The 22,262-nt window shown below is 40.7% G+C and overlaps 1 protein-coding gene across 1 annotated transcript in view; it reads right to left on the bottom strand.

The window, feature by feature from the left end:
- Positions 1-13,933, bottom strand: part of LOC103617944 (probable ATP-dependent RNA helicase YTHDC2) — a 29,169-nt gene extending 15,236 nt beyond the window's left edge. The window contains 11 exon segments of the mRNA XM_008636289.2: positions 665-730; positions 1,740-1,866; positions 2,225-2,360; positions 2,739-2,887; positions 3,983-4,090; positions 6,249-6,405; positions 7,988-8,090; positions 10,526-10,692; positions 11,310-11,509; positions 13,118-13,314; positions 13,676-13,933. Coding sequence (XP_008634511.1) covers positions 665-730; positions 1,740-1,866; positions 2,225-2,360; positions 2,739-2,887; positions 3,983-4,090; positions 6,249-6,405; positions 7,988-8,090; positions 10,526-10,692; positions 11,310-11,509; positions 13,118-13,314; positions 13,676-13,764 — 1,499 coding nt within the window. The 5' untranslated portion in view covers positions 13,765-13,933.
- Between the last annotated feature and the right edge of the window lie 8,329 nt (positions 13,934-22,262).

Here is a 22,262-nt window from a genome sequence, read left to right as displayed (position 1 = left end):
ATTTTTAAGTGTAGCAGAAGAGAATCACAGTACTAGTACTGTTCACTGACTTAAATGTTAACCCAACAAAGCATGCAACTTCCAATTTTCAGTGTTAACTTTAGTTTTCTTAAACTTCATTGAGACACAACCGTAAGGGAATGAAAGTCTGAAGACATTTCTCGTTTATCAGTTTAAGGAAAAATATTTAAAAAGATACGTATTTTCCAAAAATTTCCCACTAGCAGAAACTACACGAAGAGAAATTATAATAATGTAACCTTTACAAAACACTACCTCAACTCTGATAGCTGTAAGTTAATCAAAGACGCATTCTTGAATGGCCTAGTGGACACGTTACTTCGATAAAGTTTCTTTACTATGTCTATTGTGTATCAACAATACACAGATAAAAACACGTGACAGATTTGTTCCCAAAATAAGCATGTGAAGATAAAATGGTTCATAGTATAGAATCAGCAAGTTGTGCTAACCTAAACAACATGACACTGACGACAAACGTTTTTGTTCTTTGTTTTTGAAATACTCCTATTCTCAAAAAAAAGGTATTGCTATTTAGCCCAGATTTTGAAGCATAAAAAGCTAAAACCTCTTCTGATTAAAAGAACACAAACCTCAAATTTCCTTTCACCACAACTCCTTCTGCAAAGCAGTTACAGCTTACCTGTAGGATTCCAACAGATCAACAACCTCTGTCTGTCTGAAGCGCCTAGCCCAGTCCACAGCCGTCCTGAAAGAGTGGCACAAGTATTCTGACCAGATTTTCCACTTCAAAAGATGAGTATGAATAGCACATCATGCGAGGAGACAGCTGGCACCACACTTCTGTGTCCATTTCTGTATTGCTAGCAATGCTGTTACTGCTGGATCTGCAACTTCCCATTCTGAAGTGCATGAACACACGTAACAGCGACCCGATTTTCAGGTAACTCAGTTCCTTACCACACAAGAGTGTCAGTTTTACACAGGAGTACAACACAAACACGCACAAGGAAATGTGGAACAAGGAACAGTGTGCCATACCTTTAAAAAGCCCACACCAGTGTGCAGAGATCAGACCTGCCTGTTTGCAGTACCCTTTAAGTCATCCCAAAAAGTCACACCCCAGGTGTTTTTCATCAAAATGTGGGAAAATACTGGGCTATTTCATGTCTTTCAGAAGTCGTCCTCCTCACAGTGCAGTTCACTGGTTTACCTTTAAACTGCATTCCTTCCCAAGTTTTTCAAGTGTTGGAACAAATATCAGAGCCCTGGAATCCTAATTCTTAGCCTTCCATACTACCATTACTTACTGTACTTCCTGTTTATAGGAAGACACACTTCATGGCCACAAAACTTGAGTCTTTACAGATTCACAAATATTTTTACATGCTACAGCATATTTAGAAACATAACACAAAGATCTTCTTACACAGGTAACTCCATGAAAATAAGAATCACCAAACATTCTGGTGGAATTCAGCAGATTACAGTCTTTCCACTAACCAGTGTCTTAAATAAGACATACTGAAACCAAGCTTATAGCCCATAATCAAGACCGTGTAATTAAGAATTCCATGTAGAATTTACAGAAAACAATGTGCTTCAACAGAAGTTAGAAATGGTTTAGGCTGTCAAAATCTATAGCTCTTACAGCAGTCTGGTAAGTTCGCAAATTAATTCAGATGTTACAGAATTTTCTTTCTCTCTCCTATGTTGACAAATAAATCTATCTTTTGGTTTCTCTGTTTGTTTGTTACCAGCCATTGGATGATTTGCAGTGGATACTTGCTCCCATACTGATCAGCTGTTCTACTTGACTCAAAAAGCCTCTCCCTGAAGAAACCATCAGAGCAGTCACGCCGGTCTCACTGTGCTTATAATCAACTGAGAAGTAAAAAAAAAAAAAAAAAATCAGCAAACCCAATAAAAGTGTTTGGGTTTTTTTCCAAATATTCTACAAATATTGCTTTCAAATTCCAGCCCAAAGAGAATTTGTTTCCTCACTCATCTCTGCAGTCAGCTCATGGGAATTCCACATTGTTTTAGAAGCACACTTCTGCCAATACTTCAAAACAACAACAATGAACTAAACAACTCATTAATTCTGCTAGCCCTATTCATTTTTTCAGTAGGCATCAGAATGCAAAAGTAACAACATTTGAAACTGCAGATGAAAGTAGCCATAGAAATTTAAATAAATTTGTGGTTGCTTTTTTGTTATGTAATAACATACAAAACTTACCACTGACATTTTCAGTTAAAATTAGATGGAACACCTGAGCAAAGGAATCAATATCTTTATGCAACCAGATGTCAGACAGACAGGAATCCATTTCTTTTACTATCCACGGTTCAAGGCAATTCACATCTTTTTCAGCCTGATGAGAAAAAACAACACTGAAAGATGAATCTCTTCCAAGAGGTGTCTTTATTCTCACACATTACCCACAAAGAATTTGAACAGCTAGTTTTCCCAGCAGCAATCAGAAATCCACCACTCAGGCATCAGTTAAAGCACTGACTGCGTCCTATGCAAGTACTCACACAGGGGCAGTCGAGCCATTTGATCTGAGGAAAAGCTGTGTACAACCACCGTAACCGAAAAGCCCACTTCAGCCAGAGCAGCTCGTCCCAGTAAAGCGACCCTTAAAATGCGTTAATACCTGAGAGCCTACGGCGCTTCAGATAACACACTTTAAATGGCTAGTAATGGAACACAAATATAAACTTCTCTTGCAACAAAAGGAAAAACTTACCAGTTGATTAAATACTGTGTCACCACCATCATCCAACAGACTGTACTCTTCATTTGCCCTTGGAACTGATTTTTGTCTCCGACATGCCAGTTTGTTGGTGTTTTCTTCAGCGGAACACCACTCAGCAAGAGTGATTTTCTGTTTCTCTTCTAGAATGCAAAGTATTTCCCAAGAAATTTTTAGAGTCATCTTTATTATCCATTGTTTTCTATTAAAAAATAATTACAGCAGCTCAAAGTTTTACCTATTCAGCTTTGTTTAATCTAGAATGCTGCTACAGTCCAACATAAATGACGTGTTTAAGGGTACCCAAAGGGCACCACTGCAAACAAGTGCTGTGAGAACAAGGTAAAACCCACCACTTTGGTGTTTAACCCCCTAAGCCTCCATTATTCCAAATTACTGCAGTCAAAGGAGCTTCCTAAGGAATTACCTTCTACACAATCTCAGCCCAGATCTTTCTCCAGAAGTGGAATGCCAGAGACAAGTGATACAGCCCCTGCACGTAACAACTTATTTTTGTATGCAAGTGGAAGAAACAGTAGAAGACACCAGTGTCTAACTGAACTTTTCTATCCACAGGGATCAGAGCTGAGCACTGGGATAAACATCCAGTTAGGACTGTATGTTTTAGTTTGGGGTTTGCCTTTTTTTAAAATTTTCTTTAAATGATCATTAGGATCACTACTTTCAGCTGCCAGAAAAACTGCTGAAGTAATAGCTACTTAATCAACTGAGAACCAATTATATTTAGTTTAAGAGTGTGAATGCTTATTAAAAAATACATCCATGTCTGTAGAATGCAGTGAAAAATGCTAATAGGAACAACTTGTACATTTTGTGCAAGATGTACAAAATCCTGCCTCCTTTAACAGCTGCACTTGAATTTGCACCCAAAGGTACAGAGCATCCTCTGCTCCTGTAGTTTTCATGTGGGCAGAGCCCCCAGTTATATGTAATTCTACACCATAATAATTAGAAAAAATAAGACATTTATCAACTGAAAGTAAAAAGAATGCAACCACTGAATCAAAGTGAATTTTCTTCTTTAATTGCATGAACTTCCATGAACATTACATTTCAATAATGCAAATGCTGAGAGCTTAAAGACACTTGCTGTCATCTAATCACGTCTCATTTCATCTCCTGACTTTGGAATTTTAACGAAAATCATCCTGTTAATCATTTGTTCAATCAAGCAATGCTTCTCATTGCCAACCCTTACGATTAACTAGGTCACCAACCTTGCTGCTTCTCTTTTTTGTACTTTACCATCCCTTTGTTTGTATACCCAGTGCTTCGCAAAATGTCCTCCAGAAACATCTCTTTAACTTCAAAAGGTCTTCCTTGGACTGAAAGGACAAAAATTCCATCAAAGACGAGATATTCCCCAGCTTCACTTACAGCATTATTTTTCAAAAAAAATTATCTTCACTGGAGTTCATTTTTCTTAAAATTATACAAAACAAAACATTTCCAAAGTCAAATGCTATCTTGTTTCTCATTAACCTCTTCAATTATATCAGCTGTTATAGCAAGAGATGCTCATAAGATTCAGAGTTGTTAGCTGCAATTTTTTAAAATGAGAAGAAGAAAACAGCCGTTTTTGTTTAGGGTTACAAACAAGAACTCACCACGTAAGCCTGCCACCTGGAGTAAAAACGCAATTATTTAACAAGCAATTAATACAGCTTTGTGCAAGACTCCACAAGGAGACAGTACATCTTTGTGTTGAACTACTTTCTTTCATGAGAAGTATGTGAGGAGATAGACTTTTCTCAGCGTCCTCAACTGATTCAGCAAAGCTGGGCTTTCTTTACTGAATACTTCCGGACAGATGAGACATCCCAGTGGTCTTTACCTCCTAATAATTTATCCTTACTTCTTTTTCAACACGACTCTTTTCTAGACCTTATCTGTGAACATTAAAGGATGCTTTTCGCATGAAGAATTCAAATCTTGACATTTTGATTTCTGGTCCCTTAAGATGACTTTAGATCGCTCAGGATTTTCCTTCAGAAAGAACCATCTACAGTCCACATACTTCGAGAAGCTGTCATAGAGGAAGCCTTCCAACACCCATCACAAACTCTTGTGTACTACAGCAATCCACAACTACAAAATGTTGGTTTCTGTGGTCAGGATTTTGTCAGCCACATTGCTGAAGGAGAAGCAAACCTTTTTCATTACATTAACAGGCAGAAGTCTAAAGCCGCTTCTTTTAATTCTTAAATTCCCAAAAACAAAAAAGGAAACAACATCTTTCCAATTGCTATTGGCCTGCTACACTACCAGCATAACCACTGTGGTAAACTGGAGCGACTCTCATCAGAATTTCCAAAACAAATACACTCATCTAAAAGAACAGGAAGCTGCAAGAAGAGTAAACTGGAAAGCCACACAACAATCACAGCTGAGGCTCTCCCCTGCAAAAAAAAATTCAGAGAACATGAAATCAAGTGTAATTTCCAGATTCCTGTCTCAAACAAGTTGCAAGCCTTATTTTACTAGGCAGAAGTTCAGAACTGGGAACTAGAAAGAAACACTTCTACCTGTAAAAAAACCAACGAGGTTTCCTTCTCACGAACATTTGCTAAAACAAACCAGTAACTGATTCCACCCATTTCCTAGAACTGTTGAGATTTTTAAAAATACAGGCTGACATGCAGAGAGTCTACCTGATTGTCAAATAAAGCATTTCTCTTAAAAGCTACTGTTCAAAATACAATAAACTTGGACATCATTGTTGAAAAAGGAAGAGGACCGCGAGCTGCCAGAGGAGGTCACCCATGCAGAAAACCTGCAAGCCAGGAGGGTGAGAAAAAGAAAACAAGCCCACGCAAACCCCCCCACCTCCCACACATCTGTATTTTGCCTCTCCTAAAGATCAGTCAAATGAAATTAAAGCAGCAATAATGGGAACTTTTCTTTGCATCTCAAAGTCATCTAACTGCAGGTAACCGAGTCTGACCATAAACTAACAGAAACTGGATGTCTTTTCTGAGTATTTACCTAGAGGAACAGCTACTGATTTCCTTTAAAACAAAGAATCACGTGATTGAAGCATGAAACCAAACCTGCCTAGGCCTCCTGTATTTCTCAACTGAACAGGTACAGTTATCTGTGATTTATCCAGTAACAACCTTTATGAGATCTGAAGAATTAGAATCTGCTGCAATGCATTAACATGCATCACACTAGTGTAGCTCTTAAGTCCTGTACCAGCATGGAGGCAGCACTTCAATAACCTTTTCCTACTTCTTGAATTAAACGTGGAGAGGGCCAGGACATTCCTGCATTCACAGAACTCCCAGCGATAAAAACACTTCCCTCTGAAGCAGGCGCAAATAGTTAAGAAACAAGAAACCTGAATACACAAAGAACAGGCACTGCTGTAATTCTGAGTGTATTCACCACCTGCCTTTACTCAGAGTAGTTTGCTACAGTTCACTGAAGTCTGTGAGTCTGGGGCAAGTATACTCAGATTTAAGAGTTAAGAGAAGTACTTACTGTGTATTACTGGGCAGCTTCCAAAATACCTAATAAAAAGATTCGCATCTAGAGCAGCACTAGAAATAATTAGTTTTAAATTATTCTGGTTTTGCAGCACACCTCTCAGTTTTATTAGCAAGAAGTCGCTGAACCTATCCCTCTCATGTACTTCATCCTGTAATAAAAGGAAAAAAAACAAGAGATAAACAAACATCACAGATGCAAGATCATAACTTCTGACAAATACAAACCTCTTTTTTAAAAAAATAAAATACATGATTTGGTGGTACATCACAGAGGCCTTAAAATGTGTAAATCTAGCTTAAGGTAAGGGGGTTTTTTTAAACTATCCACAAGCAAAAAAAAAGTTTCAAAAAGTTTTTATCAGAGCAGAGCGCACTGTAATGCACAAGCCACACACACCTTAACGTCAGAGGCCAAAGTAAATGCCTGAAACCTCTCTAATTTTGTACTGGAAGCCAAATTTCAAGAAAAGGTCACAAACCACAAATCCTACAAATCTTATTTTAATAAATTCTCACTTCACAACTGAAGAGCATTTAAAGAAATGAATGACACCACATAATCAGAAAAAAAGACATTGCTTAGACAAGTCATACACAAAGCCTATAAATTAAGGACATAACTGGTTAATCATCTTTGTCATTCTTCTGTTTTGTTTTGTATTATGAATGAATGAAACAGGACTCAAATACAAGGCTTGTAGGCTGACATCAAGAATTAATAGACCACTCTCATGCTTTTTTAACTCTGATAAACAGGTAGGCACCTAAACTTTTTTGTCTTCAGTAGTGGAGTACTTAAATCTTGCCATAAACATTCTGGTTCCCCTTACTGACAGAACTCCACAATAGGAATATTAACACAATCATAAATGAACGCTCCTGAACAATTTGCTAGCAATTAGATTGCACATTATCTTGGAAACACTGGGCAAACAAGTGGACTGAAAACCTGGTATTGCTGAAACAAATACACGATAACAGAAATTCTGACACAATCATATCGAACCACATCTAAGCCTCCCTAAGGCTTTTCTGCCGACAGAGGAATTTCAGAAAAATTTACACTTCTGTCCTCCTCAACTCCTCCTGATTCCACACCTAATTATTGGCATGAACATAAAATAAGATGTTTTTCCAGGGAAAAACACAAACAAACGCACAGAAAAGCACCAAAACCCACAAAACATGCATGCTACACTAAGGACTCAGAAAGCCTTTAAAGTCGATTCAGATTCTACCAAACAAAACCACCGAAAACGCTCAGCAAATTTAAGTAAAACAAACGAGGACCACATTTTCCAATTAACAAGCAACACATGAAAGACCACAGGATGCTCACCACAATCACATGTGTCACAGTGGAGAGGGTGCTGTCTCCTGCCATCAGCATGCGAAGGAGCATGTCATTAGTGCAGAATGTTACCAGTGTCTTTGGAGAAACCCTATGGAACAGAGCACAGAGACGACTCAGGAGTTTTGCACCACTCAAAGGCTGCTAGCAGCTTTCCATGGCTCAAAAATTAAGCAGCTGCTGACCAGAAGAGACATTACAGTTCTCTCACCAAAGAACTCCTGCATACCACTTGTTTTCAAACTGTGCCTATTCCCAGGCAGTCAATTCAGATTCCACCAAACAAAACCACTGAAAACGCTCAGCAAATTTGAATAAAACAAACGAGGACCTCATTTTCCAATTAACAAGCAACACATGAAAGACCACAGGATGCTCACCACAATCACATGCGTCACAGTGGAGAGGGTGCTGTCTCCTGCCATCAGCATGCGAAGGAGCATGTCATTAGTGCAGAATGTTACCAGTGTCTTTGGAGAAACCCTATGGAACAGAGCACAGAGATGACTCAGGGGTTTTGCACCACTTAAAGGCTGCTAGCAGCTTTCCATGGCTCAAAAATTAAAGCAGCTGCTGACCAGAAGAGGCATTACAGTTCTCTCACCAAAGAACTCCTGCACACCACTTGTTTTCAAACTATGCCTATTCCCAGACATTTCCTAACAACTCTTAGTGCTTGCGCTCCTAACTTTGAACAATGGATTAATTGAAAACATCAGATTCAAATTTTAGTAAGTAAGAAAGTTAAACAGAACCATGAGAAACAGTCATTCTCCATGTCATTCAATTTACTAGAAAATCCCATGTGGAAAACCAGGTTCCAATTCCTCAGCATATGCTTGGATATAGCCTTTGTATTTGCCTACACGTGGTGGGATGAGCCTGGCTGGATGCCAGGTGCCACCCAAGCCACTCTATCCCTCCTCTCCTGAGCTGGGCAGGGGAGAGGAAATACAATGGAAGACTCACAGGGTCAGGACCAGGATAAGGAGAACATGGGTCTCTCCCATGGGCAACAGTCCTCCGTGAGCTTTTCCAGCATGAGTCCTTCCCAGGGGCTGCAGGTCTTCATAAAAGGGACCTGCTCCAGCACAGGGTGCAGTCCCTCAGGAACAGCCTGCTCCAGCGTGGGACCCCCACAGGGTCACAATACTGACAGCGAACTGGGGGCTCTCTCCACAGGGCCACAGGCCCTGCCAAGAGCCTGCTCCAACATAGGCTTCCCAGAGGATCACAGCCTCTTTCAAGCACCCACCTGCTGCAACACGGAGTCCTGCACGGGCTGCAGGGGGATCCCCGCTGCACCATGCGCCTCCATGGGCTGCAGGAGCACAGCTGCCTCACCATGGGCTGCACCACGGGCTGCTCTGGCACCTGGAGCACCTCCTCCCCTCCCGCACTGACCTTCCCATCTGCAGAGGTGCTCCTCCCACATGCGCTCGCTGCTCTCCTTGGACTGCGGCCTCTGTTGTGCAGGCTTTTGTCCCCCATTCCCTGCTGTCCCAGAGGCACTACCACCATCACAGATGGGCTCAGCCTTGGCCAGAGGCAGGTCCGTCCTGGCTGGCACTGTCTCTGTCACACACAGGGAAGGCTTCTGGCATCTTCTCACAGAAAGCCGCCCCACAGCTCCCAAAGCCTTGTCACGCGAACCTAATACACTACAGCTGACTAAATCACAAAGCAATCAGCTGATCCTTTGGTTTTTCAGGAAGTCAAAATACTGAAGTGTAACTATTCTACACCTGGGGCAGAGTTAGCTGCCCCAGTAAAAACAGCAATTGTCACTACTTTCGCTGGTGCTGCCATCCCAAAGGAACCAAAAAGTTCCTTTGTACTGTCCTCCACAGCTCTTTCTGGAAGACCATTAAGAAAACTTTAAAAATTAGACTTCTTTCTTACTATAAGCACCCCTAAACACCTCCACTCCAGATCTTTTCTGTGCACAGCTGGAAATATTGCCATCTCTCCCTTTTAGTGTTTCTCCGGAGTAAATGCATTGATTCTTCTCAAGATGGATTTTCTTCCATTTTCATCTGACTTTGCTCTTCTTCTGCCAGCACAGTATCCAGTATTCCAGACATTAATCATTCAGCTTATTTGTGATACATCTTCACCAGCTCTTCTAATCCCTTAATAGCCTCGTGAGCTTTCCCATGCACATTCCAATTCTTGTCTTGGCTTTGTTGTTCAAGCACATTCGTTTTCCTCAGCCGTGAGTTATCTTCGTTCATTCAAGCAACACAACCTTTTGCCACCTTCTGGTCACTCATATCCCAGCCGTCGCCCCTTCCCTGAAATGTCACTGGCTACACAGTGCAAAGATGTAAAAACCCATTCACACTCTGCTTCACAGACAAATTCATCAAGTGATTGAAAGCTCTACTTTGACGTCACTTCACGTTTTAAAAGCTGAAGCACAGTAAACTTAACCCAAACTGGACTGGTAAATAACGCTCAGCTTCATCAGTCACTTTCCAATTTTGTTGTTCTCTCTTTTATGACCCATACCAACTCACACTATATACGTTTGTTACAGCATGCTGGTCTTCCTACCTACCTTCAAAGCTTGCAGAACTTTGGGATCCACACACGTCAAAAGTAGAGAGGGGAAAAAAAAAGAAGAGAGGAAAGTGTAGACTTGATCTGAAAATCAGACAAGGATTTACATGCACACACTCCCTAGAAGAAACCAACAGAAAGCACTTGAAATTCAGTTCAGTATGACAAGCTACTACATGGAACGGCAAAATACAGGAAGAAAGCTGTCCTTTTCACTCCCAAGTCTTCCTTCCCTGCAATAACATACCCCACCTATGATTTATGGGGCTGCATGCCAAATATACTGCAGTTTAAAGGTACACAAGATTCACGATACCAGCACGAGATCAACTGACACTTAGAAGCACCATTAGTACCTGCTTTCCAACCGGAGCTGGTAACCAATTGTCTGGCCAATCTTCTCTCTCCTTTCTGCTGCCACCCTTTCAGCCACAGCAACAGCTGCTAAACGTCTCGGCTGAGTGCAAAACACACGACAGGGAGCTCCATTCTTGTAGCAGTCATCAAGGATAAACTGAGGGATCTGGAAAGAAGTGGTTCGAATTTACTTTTTGAGAAAGTCACAGCTTTCTCAGCACAGGGAAACAATTTAACTGCATCTCAGTATTACACGTTGCAACAGACTTTTCAATAGGATTATCACTGCAAATATACCTGAATGGGCATAAAATAAATTTCAAAGTATAACCTGTTTAGGGTTTTTTTTTAGAAAAAGTTGAAGTGTCTCTCTCCTGCTTCAGAGAGCTCTATAGGAAAAAAAGCCCTGTAGATAATCTCTCATTTTAACACAAAAAATGTATTACTCTGGGTACTAAGAACAGAACTAGCCTTAGAAGAAAAAGGGTTATACAAACATCACAGCTACTTTCCCTTCAATATTTTGTAATATTTTAATGAAAAAATTATATCTATCAGAAAACTGTGAGGAACCATTTATGCTTTCATTCATGCTTTTAGCACCTATCTGCTGGCTTAGTATTTCAAAAGCTAGAAAGTGAACTGGAACACAAGATTTTCAATCACACAGGAAAACAAAAGCCTTAAAATAGCATAGAAATATCCCTTACCACAAATATTACAAAATTGGCATTAGTTTAGTATAAATACTGTTATCTTTTTCATTTCATTGAGGAAACATACTTGAGTAGTTTTTCCCGATCCCGTCTCTCCTATAATCAAAACAATTTTATTGTCCTTTATTGTTTGGACAATTTCTTCCTGTTTTTCAAGAACTGGTAGTGATTGCCTGAAGGAATCGAACTCTGATTCCCCTCTTTTCACTGGGACCTGGGGGATACCGTCATTAAGTCGACCGCTTGTCTTGTTCAATTCTTTGTTTTCTGTGAAGAGAAATTAAGAATTTACTTCTACAGACACAGAGGAAGGTCACCAAAACACTGCTCAAAAATTATACTTAACAATTAACCTTCCTGACTTTTTATGCACCCCTGTGGGTAAAGTGACAAACCCAGCACACATTTAGAAGTCAGACCCATAGCAACACGTCCTGTTATGGTGCTTGAAATAGGCATTTTTCAGAACAGTTATTACTTCCATAGGTATTTCAAACACAACCAGACTCTCCCAGAGCATTGCTCCATGCCAAAAAAGCCCACAAAGAGCAAAAGGAGAAAGAGAAACAAAACCGGAGAAAACCAGCCTGGTGTATTTTGGTGGCCTTCGTATCTGCGTGCACGTTTCACATCTGCAGTTTCCCTAGAAATACACGCTCACAGAGTTCAACCTTTAAGCTATTCCATGCATTTGCCCCAAATCGTATTAATCCAAGCGCACTGTATCGGGGGTCCTGGACCCACACAGCAGCATGGTGTGTTAGAAAGCAGTGCGTAAGTAGCCAAAAAACGTGCACATCTTCTGAGGGAGCTGCTTCAAACCCAGCACTGTAAATGCTACTCTGTAATTCCTTGATCATTATCTTCCAGAAGAATGAAAAACTTGCTGCAAACTCAATTATACATATTTAACGTGATTAACAGATTCACATGCTAAATTACAAGCTCTGTTGTACCAAGACAAACACAGACTAAAAGATTAGAACTAAAAACACATGCTTGAAAAGCAGAGAAAGATAAATGTTAGACTCTTCATTAGCTTACCCCTTACATTTCTAAGACATTGTGTTTCAGTACTTTTATTATAGCTGCCCTCTGTTCATTAAACAATCCTATTAAACAACTGAAACAACTGAAAAAAGCAGCAAAGGAAGCGCTTTAAGAACAGACACCACATTATCAGAAATATTTAATTAAACAAGGCATATTGGTACAAGTGTTTTCTCTTCGGTACAGCCACCTCTGCACACAGAAACACAGTATAACTCTTCCACTCACAGCTGTTAAAGCCGTAATCTAGATAAAAGCGTTGCTTTCAAAAAACCCCCAACATTTTATCAGATGTTTGTCTTCAGTGAACTCCTTCATATCCTAGAAATCAAGAAGTCTGGACAGTAGTATCTTAAGGATCACGTCTACTTGGTAGAGATCAAGAAACAAAAACTAAATTTCTTGCTTTGTCAAGTACGTGAATTTCTGTAAGCAGCACAGCCAACCTCATTCTTTCGTAAGGGTGTTCTCACACGGCATCACGGTAAGACCTGGCTCTTCAATCCCACCTCATGGAACTTGTATGAAGCCACATTTCACAAATGTGCTTCCGAAAAGATTTGGCTGGAACTGGCTCAAAGGTCCTAAATTAACTCAGCACAAGGTAGACATCGCAATGTGCGTGATATGACTGCCCAAGTTCCTCACTACACCGGTTATAAAAGACCTTGAAAGTAAAGAAAATTCATGTGTTTGTTTAAAGGTGCATGGTAGGGCAGGCAAGGGGACAGAACAGAAAGGGGTTTGTTTTGCACTCGGGTCGTACGTTGTTTTTTCAAGTGGTGTTGACGGACAAGTCCAAATCCGAAGACACGCTGAACATACCAGATTCAATAGCACGCGCACTTCCTCGCTCTGTCCTTGGCAAGAGTTCTGTGCGTTCCTTGTTTGTGACGGGAAAGCTCTGAATGAGGCTCCGAATGGTGTGTTTCGTACGGAGAGCCAAGTCGCAAGCCATGACTGCATGTGTCAGTTCTGAGACATCCTTCTTCCTTACAGTCAGGTATCGATTTGCTCCTTTTCTGTCGGGGGGAAAAGAAAACATATCTTAGGAATAAGTGACCTACTCTAGGTTAACTTTTATCTGTCAAAGTATGAGGTTCTATGCAAAACCTTTAAAAGAAAAGCAGAGATCATGGTGAGAAGCCTCTTTTATGGACACGTGAAACCCATGAAGTATAAAAGCAAGCCATCTCAAAAAGCATGCCACAAGTTTTTCCGAACCAACAAAGACACTTATTTCTATGCCTACTTTTACACTTTTTTCTCTAATACCATTCCTTGCAGCAGAGTCGGCTATGTTGGAAATATCAATCATGTTATCATTAGTCATGAAATTCCATTCATCTGCACCCAAAAAATGAAAATTGTACCCCAACTTACCCTTTGCTTTTAGACACCAGTCCAAGAGACTGACAGAGCCGGTGAACAAATGCTCTTTCAGTACTAGTGAAACTAGAAGGAAATTCCATCTCTAGAATGATAAATAATAGTAAAAAACCAGTAACAATGTAACAGGCATTCTTGACATGTTATCTTGGTGTTACAGAATCAAAGAATTGTTAGGATTGGAAGGGACCTCTGGAGATCACCCAGAGCAACCCCCTGCCAAGGCAGAGTCACCTGGAGCAGGTGACACAGGAGCATGCCCAGGTGGGTTTGGGATGTCTCCAGAGGGGGAGACTCCACGTCCTCCCTGGGCAGCTGTTCCAGTTCTCTGCCACCCTCACGGATAAAAGGTCTTCCTCATGTTGAGGTGCAACTTCTTGGGTTTTACTTTATGGCCACTGCTCCTTGTTCTGTCACCAAAAAGTCTGGCACCACACTCCTGGGACTCATCTTGGAGATATCTATACGCATTCGTATAAATACGTATATTTATACGTATTTATACTCAGTCTCCTCTAGGCTAAACAGGTCCAGGTCCCACATCTCTCCTCACAGAAGAGATGCTCCAGACCTCTCATCATCTCATCTCATCTCATCTCATCTCATCTCATCTCATCTCATCTCATCTCATCTCATCTCATCTCATCTCATCTCATCTCATCTCATCTCATCTCATCTCATCTCATCTCATCTCATCTCATCTCATCTCATCTCATCTCATCTCATCTCATCTCATCTCATCTCATCTCATCTCATCTCATCTCATCTCATCTCATCTCATCTCATCTCATCTCATCTCATCTCATCTCATCTCATCTCATCTCATCTCATCTCATCTCATCTCATCTCATCTCATCTCATCTCATCTCATCTCATCTCATCTCATCTCATCTCATCTCATCTCATCTCATCTCATCTCATCTCATCTCATCTCATCTCATCTCATCTCATCTCATCTCATCTCATCTCATCTCATCTCATCTCATCTCATCTCATCTCATCTCATCTCATCTCATCTCATCGGGGCCGGGCGTGCGTGGGGTCATCCACAGCCGGAATCGGCCCCGAACGGAAGGAAACCGGGTCTTTCCCCCGTTCGGTGTTGAAGCCTGCCCATGTGCCGAGGCCTGTGCATGGCCGTGACCAAAAAGTGGCACTGGTACCCTGTCTGGTCATAAATTACGTGATCTAATTGAATGGCATTAAACGTAGGTGTGGCGAGGGTCATCTCGGCCCTCAGCCTCCTCGCGGCTGTACAGTGCCACTCGCCCTCGATTTTGGATCGTCTTCTCTTGCTGTCCTTTGACTCCACGCTGAGGACATGAGATAGAAACGAAGCCCAAACCTCTTGGGCATGACACAGGGCTCGGTATTGAAGGCTGCTGCTTTAGAAACATCTAAGTCAGAGGGAGAGTACTTGGAAGAAGAACAAACTACTCTTCAGTTGTGAACTGGAGAATTAAATAAATAGAAAATAAACACCCACTGTCTGATGTAGCTGGCTGAAAAATAGCTCTTAAGAGACCTCTACCAAAGCTGTGTACAAGGGTCACTTCAGCATAATTCTGCACTGAGAGGTTGCACTGGAGCTGAACAATTGATCTATTATAAGGTTATTTTAAATTTTTTTTCAGTCTTTCAGTTCAGGTGTCTGCCAGTGCATCTTCAACCAAAGTACATAATGCTAGCTGCTCATAGCTGCTCCTGTGACATTCAGGACTGTCACCTCAGAGCACATCACAGTTATTACGGAAAATTGAACCAGCTGACTAAGATGAGGATTCCTCTTACCATCTTTGGTATCAAGAGTAATGAAGGAGAGCTCATAACTCATTTGAAAGAGTCACATCAGAAATCTTTAATTATGAACCCAGACCTGTTACCAGTTTCTGCCTCTTAACAGCATCATCTTGCCTTCCTACAGAAGAAACCCCCATGATCCTGAAAAATGACTCCTCAAGCCCAGTTCTGCTCTCAATTTGCAATCCTGTAAATACAGCAGGGCACAGAGGTAACTGTCTGTTGGGTTAGCTCTCATTTATACAGCTAAGAGTGGGGTGAAGCCTGAGCGCATCCTGCGTAACAAAGTTCTTCATACATGCCTTGCTTCTCTCACTGCTTTTTTGACTCCCTGATGCTATCAGAGGGTGAAAAAATGGGAGAATGTAGTCACCCATGCATTGCCTGCTGCAGCCCTGCTAAAGACTGAACTGCAGTCTGCACTCAGCATATGAAAAAACATGAGCAAAGACAGAATTGTGCTTGCCCAAGCTCTTAGACATGGAGGTTTATATAGACTCTTTAAACGTATTCTCTTAATAAAAATGACTGGCTGTGGATTTTCTTATTAGAATTAACAAGCTGTAAGTCTTTAAAAATTCAGTTTTCGTGATTGGCCTCAGAAATACCTTCTGATGTTTACTCAAAACAAATTTTCCTTCTATTAACATATAGCTAAATGCCCATGTATTTTTTTTATAAGAAGAATTAAGAGGCAGCACAGTTTTATGCAAAAATACATCTGCGTGTTTAAATACAATTAGGCATCCTTATTTTACCCTCCCTGGAGGCACTTCTATTATGTAGCAGGTTTTGCTGACTTTTTAGTTTGCAGAATATTTTCTCTCTCGCAAACACCCCTATATTCCACAAAAGATGTCAGATCGAAGAGAAAAAGAACTGCAAAGGAAGTTTATGAAACAGTATTATCTATTACATACTGTGTTAGATAGTGTCAGATTTGACTGCAAAATAGTTTGTCTTTTTGGGTTTTGTTTGTTTGGGATATTTTACAGATTTTAAGTGTTGTAAGGCTTGTTAGCTCCTGAAATATGATGCAAGGATTACTGGTGAGCTAATACTATTCTTTAAGGTCAAGTTAATGAAAGAGCACAAGATTTATTTCTCTTTTCAGTTCCTTGACTACAAAAAGTAAAAGGTATTGCAGTATGGGGGGTTTTTAAGCATCATAGTAAATTTGTAACCAGATAGCTGTTGGCTGCTATGATTATTAGTGATCCCATCAAATAAGTTATGTATTTACACACACTTAGGGAAGTAAGACTAATGTCAAATTATAAGGAGCAATACTGGTTTAATAAATTAACTGCAGTGAAAATGGGCATCTCTTGCTTTACTGCACACTACTGTATACACTGGTAGTTCCCCAGAACTTTGGCTGCTGATGTGGGCTCTATGGGGGTGATTGCCTCTGCCCCATTTCTGTAACCTCTCCTATCATCTACTGACAGATCATTTCTTATTTATCTGTCTTTCCACTTCCCTTACTCACTGCCATTTTAATTTCTTTTTGAGACATCAAGGAAAAAAAGCCTTTCGATCAGTTCTGTCCCTGTAAAACAACCTCTCTCAGGTCCTCACTTGCAGCAGTCCAGAGCTTGGGCTGTTGAACTTCCAGGGGAAAACTGCAAGCCTTCAGTGCAGCTCAAGGCATGCACAGAGTTCAGCAATGTCTCCAGAATGAAGGCTGGAAAGAGCATGATTCCCAACAGGGTCAAATATACCCCAGTTCTTCCCACAGTTGTCTCCACTACTCCTCACTCCTAAATTGAGAAACTGTCGTTTCCAGGGTGAGCAAATGACAGAGGCCAGGAGGGAGAGTGCAACGATCCTGTGCTAACAGATCTTCCTGTGTCTAGAACATGTTACAAAGGCAGCATGAAAACTGCAGGGATCCCATGTCTTGTGAGCCTGAGGGGCAGACTGAAGGCAGAAGGATTTCATACCTGTGATTCATGTGCTTGTCTCTGCTGAAACTGGAACTGCGTGGAACTGATGTGCTTCCCAGGGAGATTTATTTATCCAGAATGTAATTTCCTGTTGGAATACCGTTTCACTGAAATATTTTGACTAAAATAATACCTATGTTGCAGAAATTTTCTGGAGCACAGAACACATTTAACTATTGCAGTCATCAGAAAAAGGTTACTGAGGTTACCTCATGGTCACAGTCTACAAAAAGACCAGTTATCTTTACAAGTGCCCCCACTTTTTTCGATCAAAGTAGTATTTTGTTAACAGAGATACACCTTCAAATGATAGACTCAATAACAGATAGTGAAAATATTCAGTATCTATATTTACACCTATATAGAAGAAATTAATGAAGGAAAATGAACTTCTTACTTTCTGTATCCGAATTGTGGATCCGTATGTAAGATCCAGGAGTAGCAACCTGTTTGAATAGGAGGGCGGTTTAGGATATTTTTGGAAAAAGGGGCAAACCTGTTCTCATTTATATTCATCATCACAAAAAGGTCGCACTTTTTAGGACAGTTTTACAAGGAGGTTGAGCATTTATGAAGGTGAAGAATGAGTAGGAAGTTTCTCAAAAGAGGCACCAATAAATTGTCTATTTAGAAATTAATATTCTATCTAAAATATTTTCAATCCTAGCTAAAATATCTCAGTTTCGCAGATCACTCTTGGAGCAGGAGGAGAAAAATCAGAAAAATTGGCCTGACAAAAAAGGGAAAAAAAGTATTTTCTTATTTTCTTTTGAATATACTGTTTTAAGAGTTTTCAAACAAAAACATCTCAGTTTTGCAGATCACTCTTGGAGCAGGAGGAGAAAAATCAGAAAAATTGGCCTCACAAAAAAAGGAAAAAAAGTATTTTCTTATTTTCTTTTGAATATACTGTCTTAAGAGTTTTCAAACAGCTCTACTTGCTGAGAATTCCATGGTAGAGGCGGCACAAGACTTAGATTTCTAGATGGAGCTTTAAATCACAGGTCTGTGATGTGAAGTGGATCTAAACAAAGTAATGTGAAGGAGGTAAGACAGTGACTTCAGACACAAGATTTTGATGAGAATTGAACTAGCAATTTCCTAGCTAACCCATGGCTCTGTTAGCAGCAGATGCAGTTGGCTGTACACAATGATGTTATTTAAATAACATTCATTTGAACTGACATTAGATGTCTGTTACTTTAAATTTTGTTACCGTGAAGATCAATAAACAGAGATGGTCTTCATCTGAAGCCGACTGAAATACAGGATAATCTCTCCTTTGATACCACCAGGCGTTGCTTTTGATCGTCACGTACGTCAAAGTCTCCAGTCCAATACCTAAGCAGTGGCAGCAATTAGACTAGCTAATCCCCCTGTCTGCCCTACAGCAACATCAGAAGTACGCATTTTCTAAGTTACATCATAGAAAATAAAGTAGGTTTCCAGTTTCACTTCCCTAATTAAAAAAAAAAAAAAAAAGAAAATAACTTTTACTTAGCCCTTATATTGCCTGGGCATGGTTTATATAGGCTAGGCACAGATTTAGGTCTGGGCATATCATCCGCATCTTAGTACCTTGGTATACATGTGCAAAGTCATGTGATGTGAGAGTACCTAGTGGCCAAGCCAGCTCCACCCTGGTCCCATGTCCCACGGGCCGTTGTGCGCCCCAGGGAGGTGTCTGATACCCTGGGCTGACCTGGCGGGGATGGCTGGGGGGGTCCTGGCTGCCAGGCCCTGCCATGCCTTCCCAGGCAGCCCCCGTAACCATGGATTGGGATCTGACCTGATCTGCAGAGGGTCCAAGTGATTAGAAATTAGAAGTTAAATTGTCTTATAAATTCCCTACCGTGCTACTTACAGACTGTACTAGGCTGACTCTGCCCGTAGAAATCCCGTGCCATTCTAATAATAAATTCTCTTCTATGTCAATCATAACATCCTGTTAGGAAAGCAAAGCTTTAGTTGTACCTCTGGTTTAGTGCCATCGTCACTCTGCCAATATCCCTAAGAGAACCCGTCTGTGTTGGGTGACAGTGTCACTCACATAACAGTGTCTGTTCACCAAGAACCTCATGGAGCAACAGGGAACTTTTTAGCAAGTGTGTGAAAAGGGCTGATGCAGTATCTAGGAAGTTGAAAGGAATGGTATTTTGGGCAATTGGACTCCTGATAAGTGAGAAAATCTCCTGTATTGCACACCCTGGCTACCTCGCTCAAAGGAATATTACTAAATTAAAACTTCCTGCTTGCAAATTAAGATACTGTTTGTTTTGTTGGTGGGTTTTGAAAGAGGTTAATTGAAAAGTGCTATGGCTGAATGCTATCTAGAAGGAAATTTTTCTCTTTTTTTGGTCGATTGATTTTGGTCATTTGGCAGCTTTTTATGCAGAGTGACTTAAGCTGTTTTCTACTGCAAAAGCATTTATAGTTAAATGTCGAGAGGTTTACAGTGCTTTTCTTTTTCTATTGTTCAACACCTAATTTGAGGCAGACTTGACTTTCGGAGATCACGTGAACTTAAGCGTCCTGTTGATTTAGTGGAAAGTCAGAGAAGTCCAGCATCTCTGGAAATCGGGTGCCTCCTGCCCATCTTTCAGAGATGTCAGATTTTGGGTCTATAAATGTTGGAGAAAAAGTGCAGCTAGTAGTGCTCCAGCATTGTTATTACCGTTTGCATCGACTGTCTGGTATGTGTTTATTTGCATTTGGAAATCAGGGCATTATGGAAAATTTATATTGTAGAATATAGATTAATATTGAAAAATTACAGATCCATTTAACTTATATGAAAAGACAAACAAACAAATACCCAATGGATTGACTGTTAAAATCCACAGTCTTAAATAGAAAACATACAAACTTTTCAAAAATTTCTTTTGAGAAATATCAAGCCTATTTTGCTACTCACAGCAGTTTGGAAGTCTCACTCCTTGCCCTCCTTCCTTGTTCTCTCTTCCTAACTTTCTAGGCACCACACACCCCTCACAGCAGGGACACTTCAGGAAGAATTGTACTTTCTGCTGCACAGCACAGTCTGTGTTTTAAATGTGGGGGTTTTGCCATTTGAAGTTCACATTCTTGGCTGTAGGAGTGAACTGCCACCTAAATCACAGCAGGCACAGGAATGTGGCGAACTGCAGCTTAGGGCATTGCTTTCCAACTGATGTGATGCATCTTTTTTAAAAACTAGATGGGCATCACGGTACAAGCCAGTAAGCTCAGCTGGTTTTACAGTCTCGCATGCCGTACCACAGCTAGGATATCAGCTGTTCCTATCAGCAAGGAGGAACTGGTATGGGGGATTTGTTATCAGGGGAAGTCAGAACCCACTGCACCAGGTTTGCCTGGGACTGGTGCAAATGCAAAACAATTAACTACAGCTGATCCCCAGAAACAAAAAAGATAGCAGGAAAAATTCAATTCAACCAACTCAGAAATTATTCACAGTGAGCAGGGGGAAGATAAGGAATGGGTGAATTCCTCATCCACAGAGAAAGCTACTGTGTGAAGCATGCAGCTAAGATGAGAACAAAAGATGAAGTGTTATCTAGATTAGAGGAGAAGTGGGAGACTAGTTTAAAAAAAGGTGAGAACTGGCCAACTGTGAGGCTTAGCAGATAGCGTCAGGATGGAGAGAGGTTGTTCTTGGAGATTCTCATTGCTGTATTTTGGACCCGATCTTGCTCCATTGATATTGGTGGCCTTGTCAGGAAACACTGTTTCAGGACTCTGTAAAGAATCACAGAATCAAAGAGTATCACAACGTGACAGGGACGCAGACGAATACATCGCGTCCAGCTCCCTGTGGTTAAGAATTTTCATTCTTAGTAAGAAGCAGTTACTGCGTTTGCAGAATGTGTGCACGGATTCTTGTCTGTGGTATTGAACAGCTGGTCTATGGGGTCTGGCTGAACAAAGTGGTGTTGTGACTTCACATCTTCTCCAGTAGCTGCAGTAATCAGCTGGTATCACACATCAGCAACATCCTACCTGGGACTGAGAAAAAGCGTGCGCTAAGACTAAGAGTCAGACCACTGTAGGCCAGAAGATGGAACATCTGAAAGGGTAGTTGCAGTATCCTCTGGTCTCGGTGCCTTGAAAGAGTGGGGAAGTGTGTTGGCTCCATACCACAGTGCCCTGGTCATCCAGCAAGAACTAATGTGAGCAACCTAATTTGGAAATCTGCAGACACCGAGAGAATCCGAGAGTGAGCGTATGCGTGCTTGCACTTGCAAGCAGCTCTAGTTAATAAAATGCCAGAGGGACTCTTTACCTTGTAATGACTTACTTAATCAAGGTACAATAAATATTAACAACTAGAACTGTTGCCATCAGTTAGCGTACTTGAAAGGGCCTGTGCAACAAGTGTGATAACTTTGCTGAATTTATATATTCATTAATCCCTCTCAGCAACAAGGAAGATGTTTTGTGGCATGAACTGGATGTCTTCAAAGACTTAATTAATAGGAGAAGGATAATACCTGATACTGTGAGAGAAACGCATGTCCTTAAATAACAGGGTCTTTTTTTTCAAATACAGAAACAGGTTAGGAAAAAAAATTAGTTGTCCCACATTAATCACAGAGTGATGGAAAAAGAAACGTAATGCTAATGTAAACAGAAATGCTGTTCTAGACCCTTTCAGAATACCTATTTCCAGTAGAGATAAAACACCACAGTGCTGGTGGTGTATCAGTTCTTTTCACAGAAATAAGAATAAAAAGCAGTGACTAGAACTTAACTAGATATTGAGAAGGGTGGCAAAGATACTAAAGGAAATTAAGAAGCCGTAGTATAGAGGCAAGATTTTTTTTTTTTTTTTTTTT

Source organism: Corvus brachyrhynchos, unplaced genomic scaffold, assembly GCF_000691975.1.
Source record: "Corvus brachyrhynchos isolate BGI_N302 unplaced genomic scaffold, ASM69197v1 scaffold306, whole genome shotgun sequence".
Lineage (NCBI taxonomy): Eukaryota > Metazoa > Chordata > Aves > Passeriformes > Corvidae > Corvus > Corvus brachyrhynchos.
This window is presented reverse-complemented; position numbering and strand designations above follow the sequence as displayed.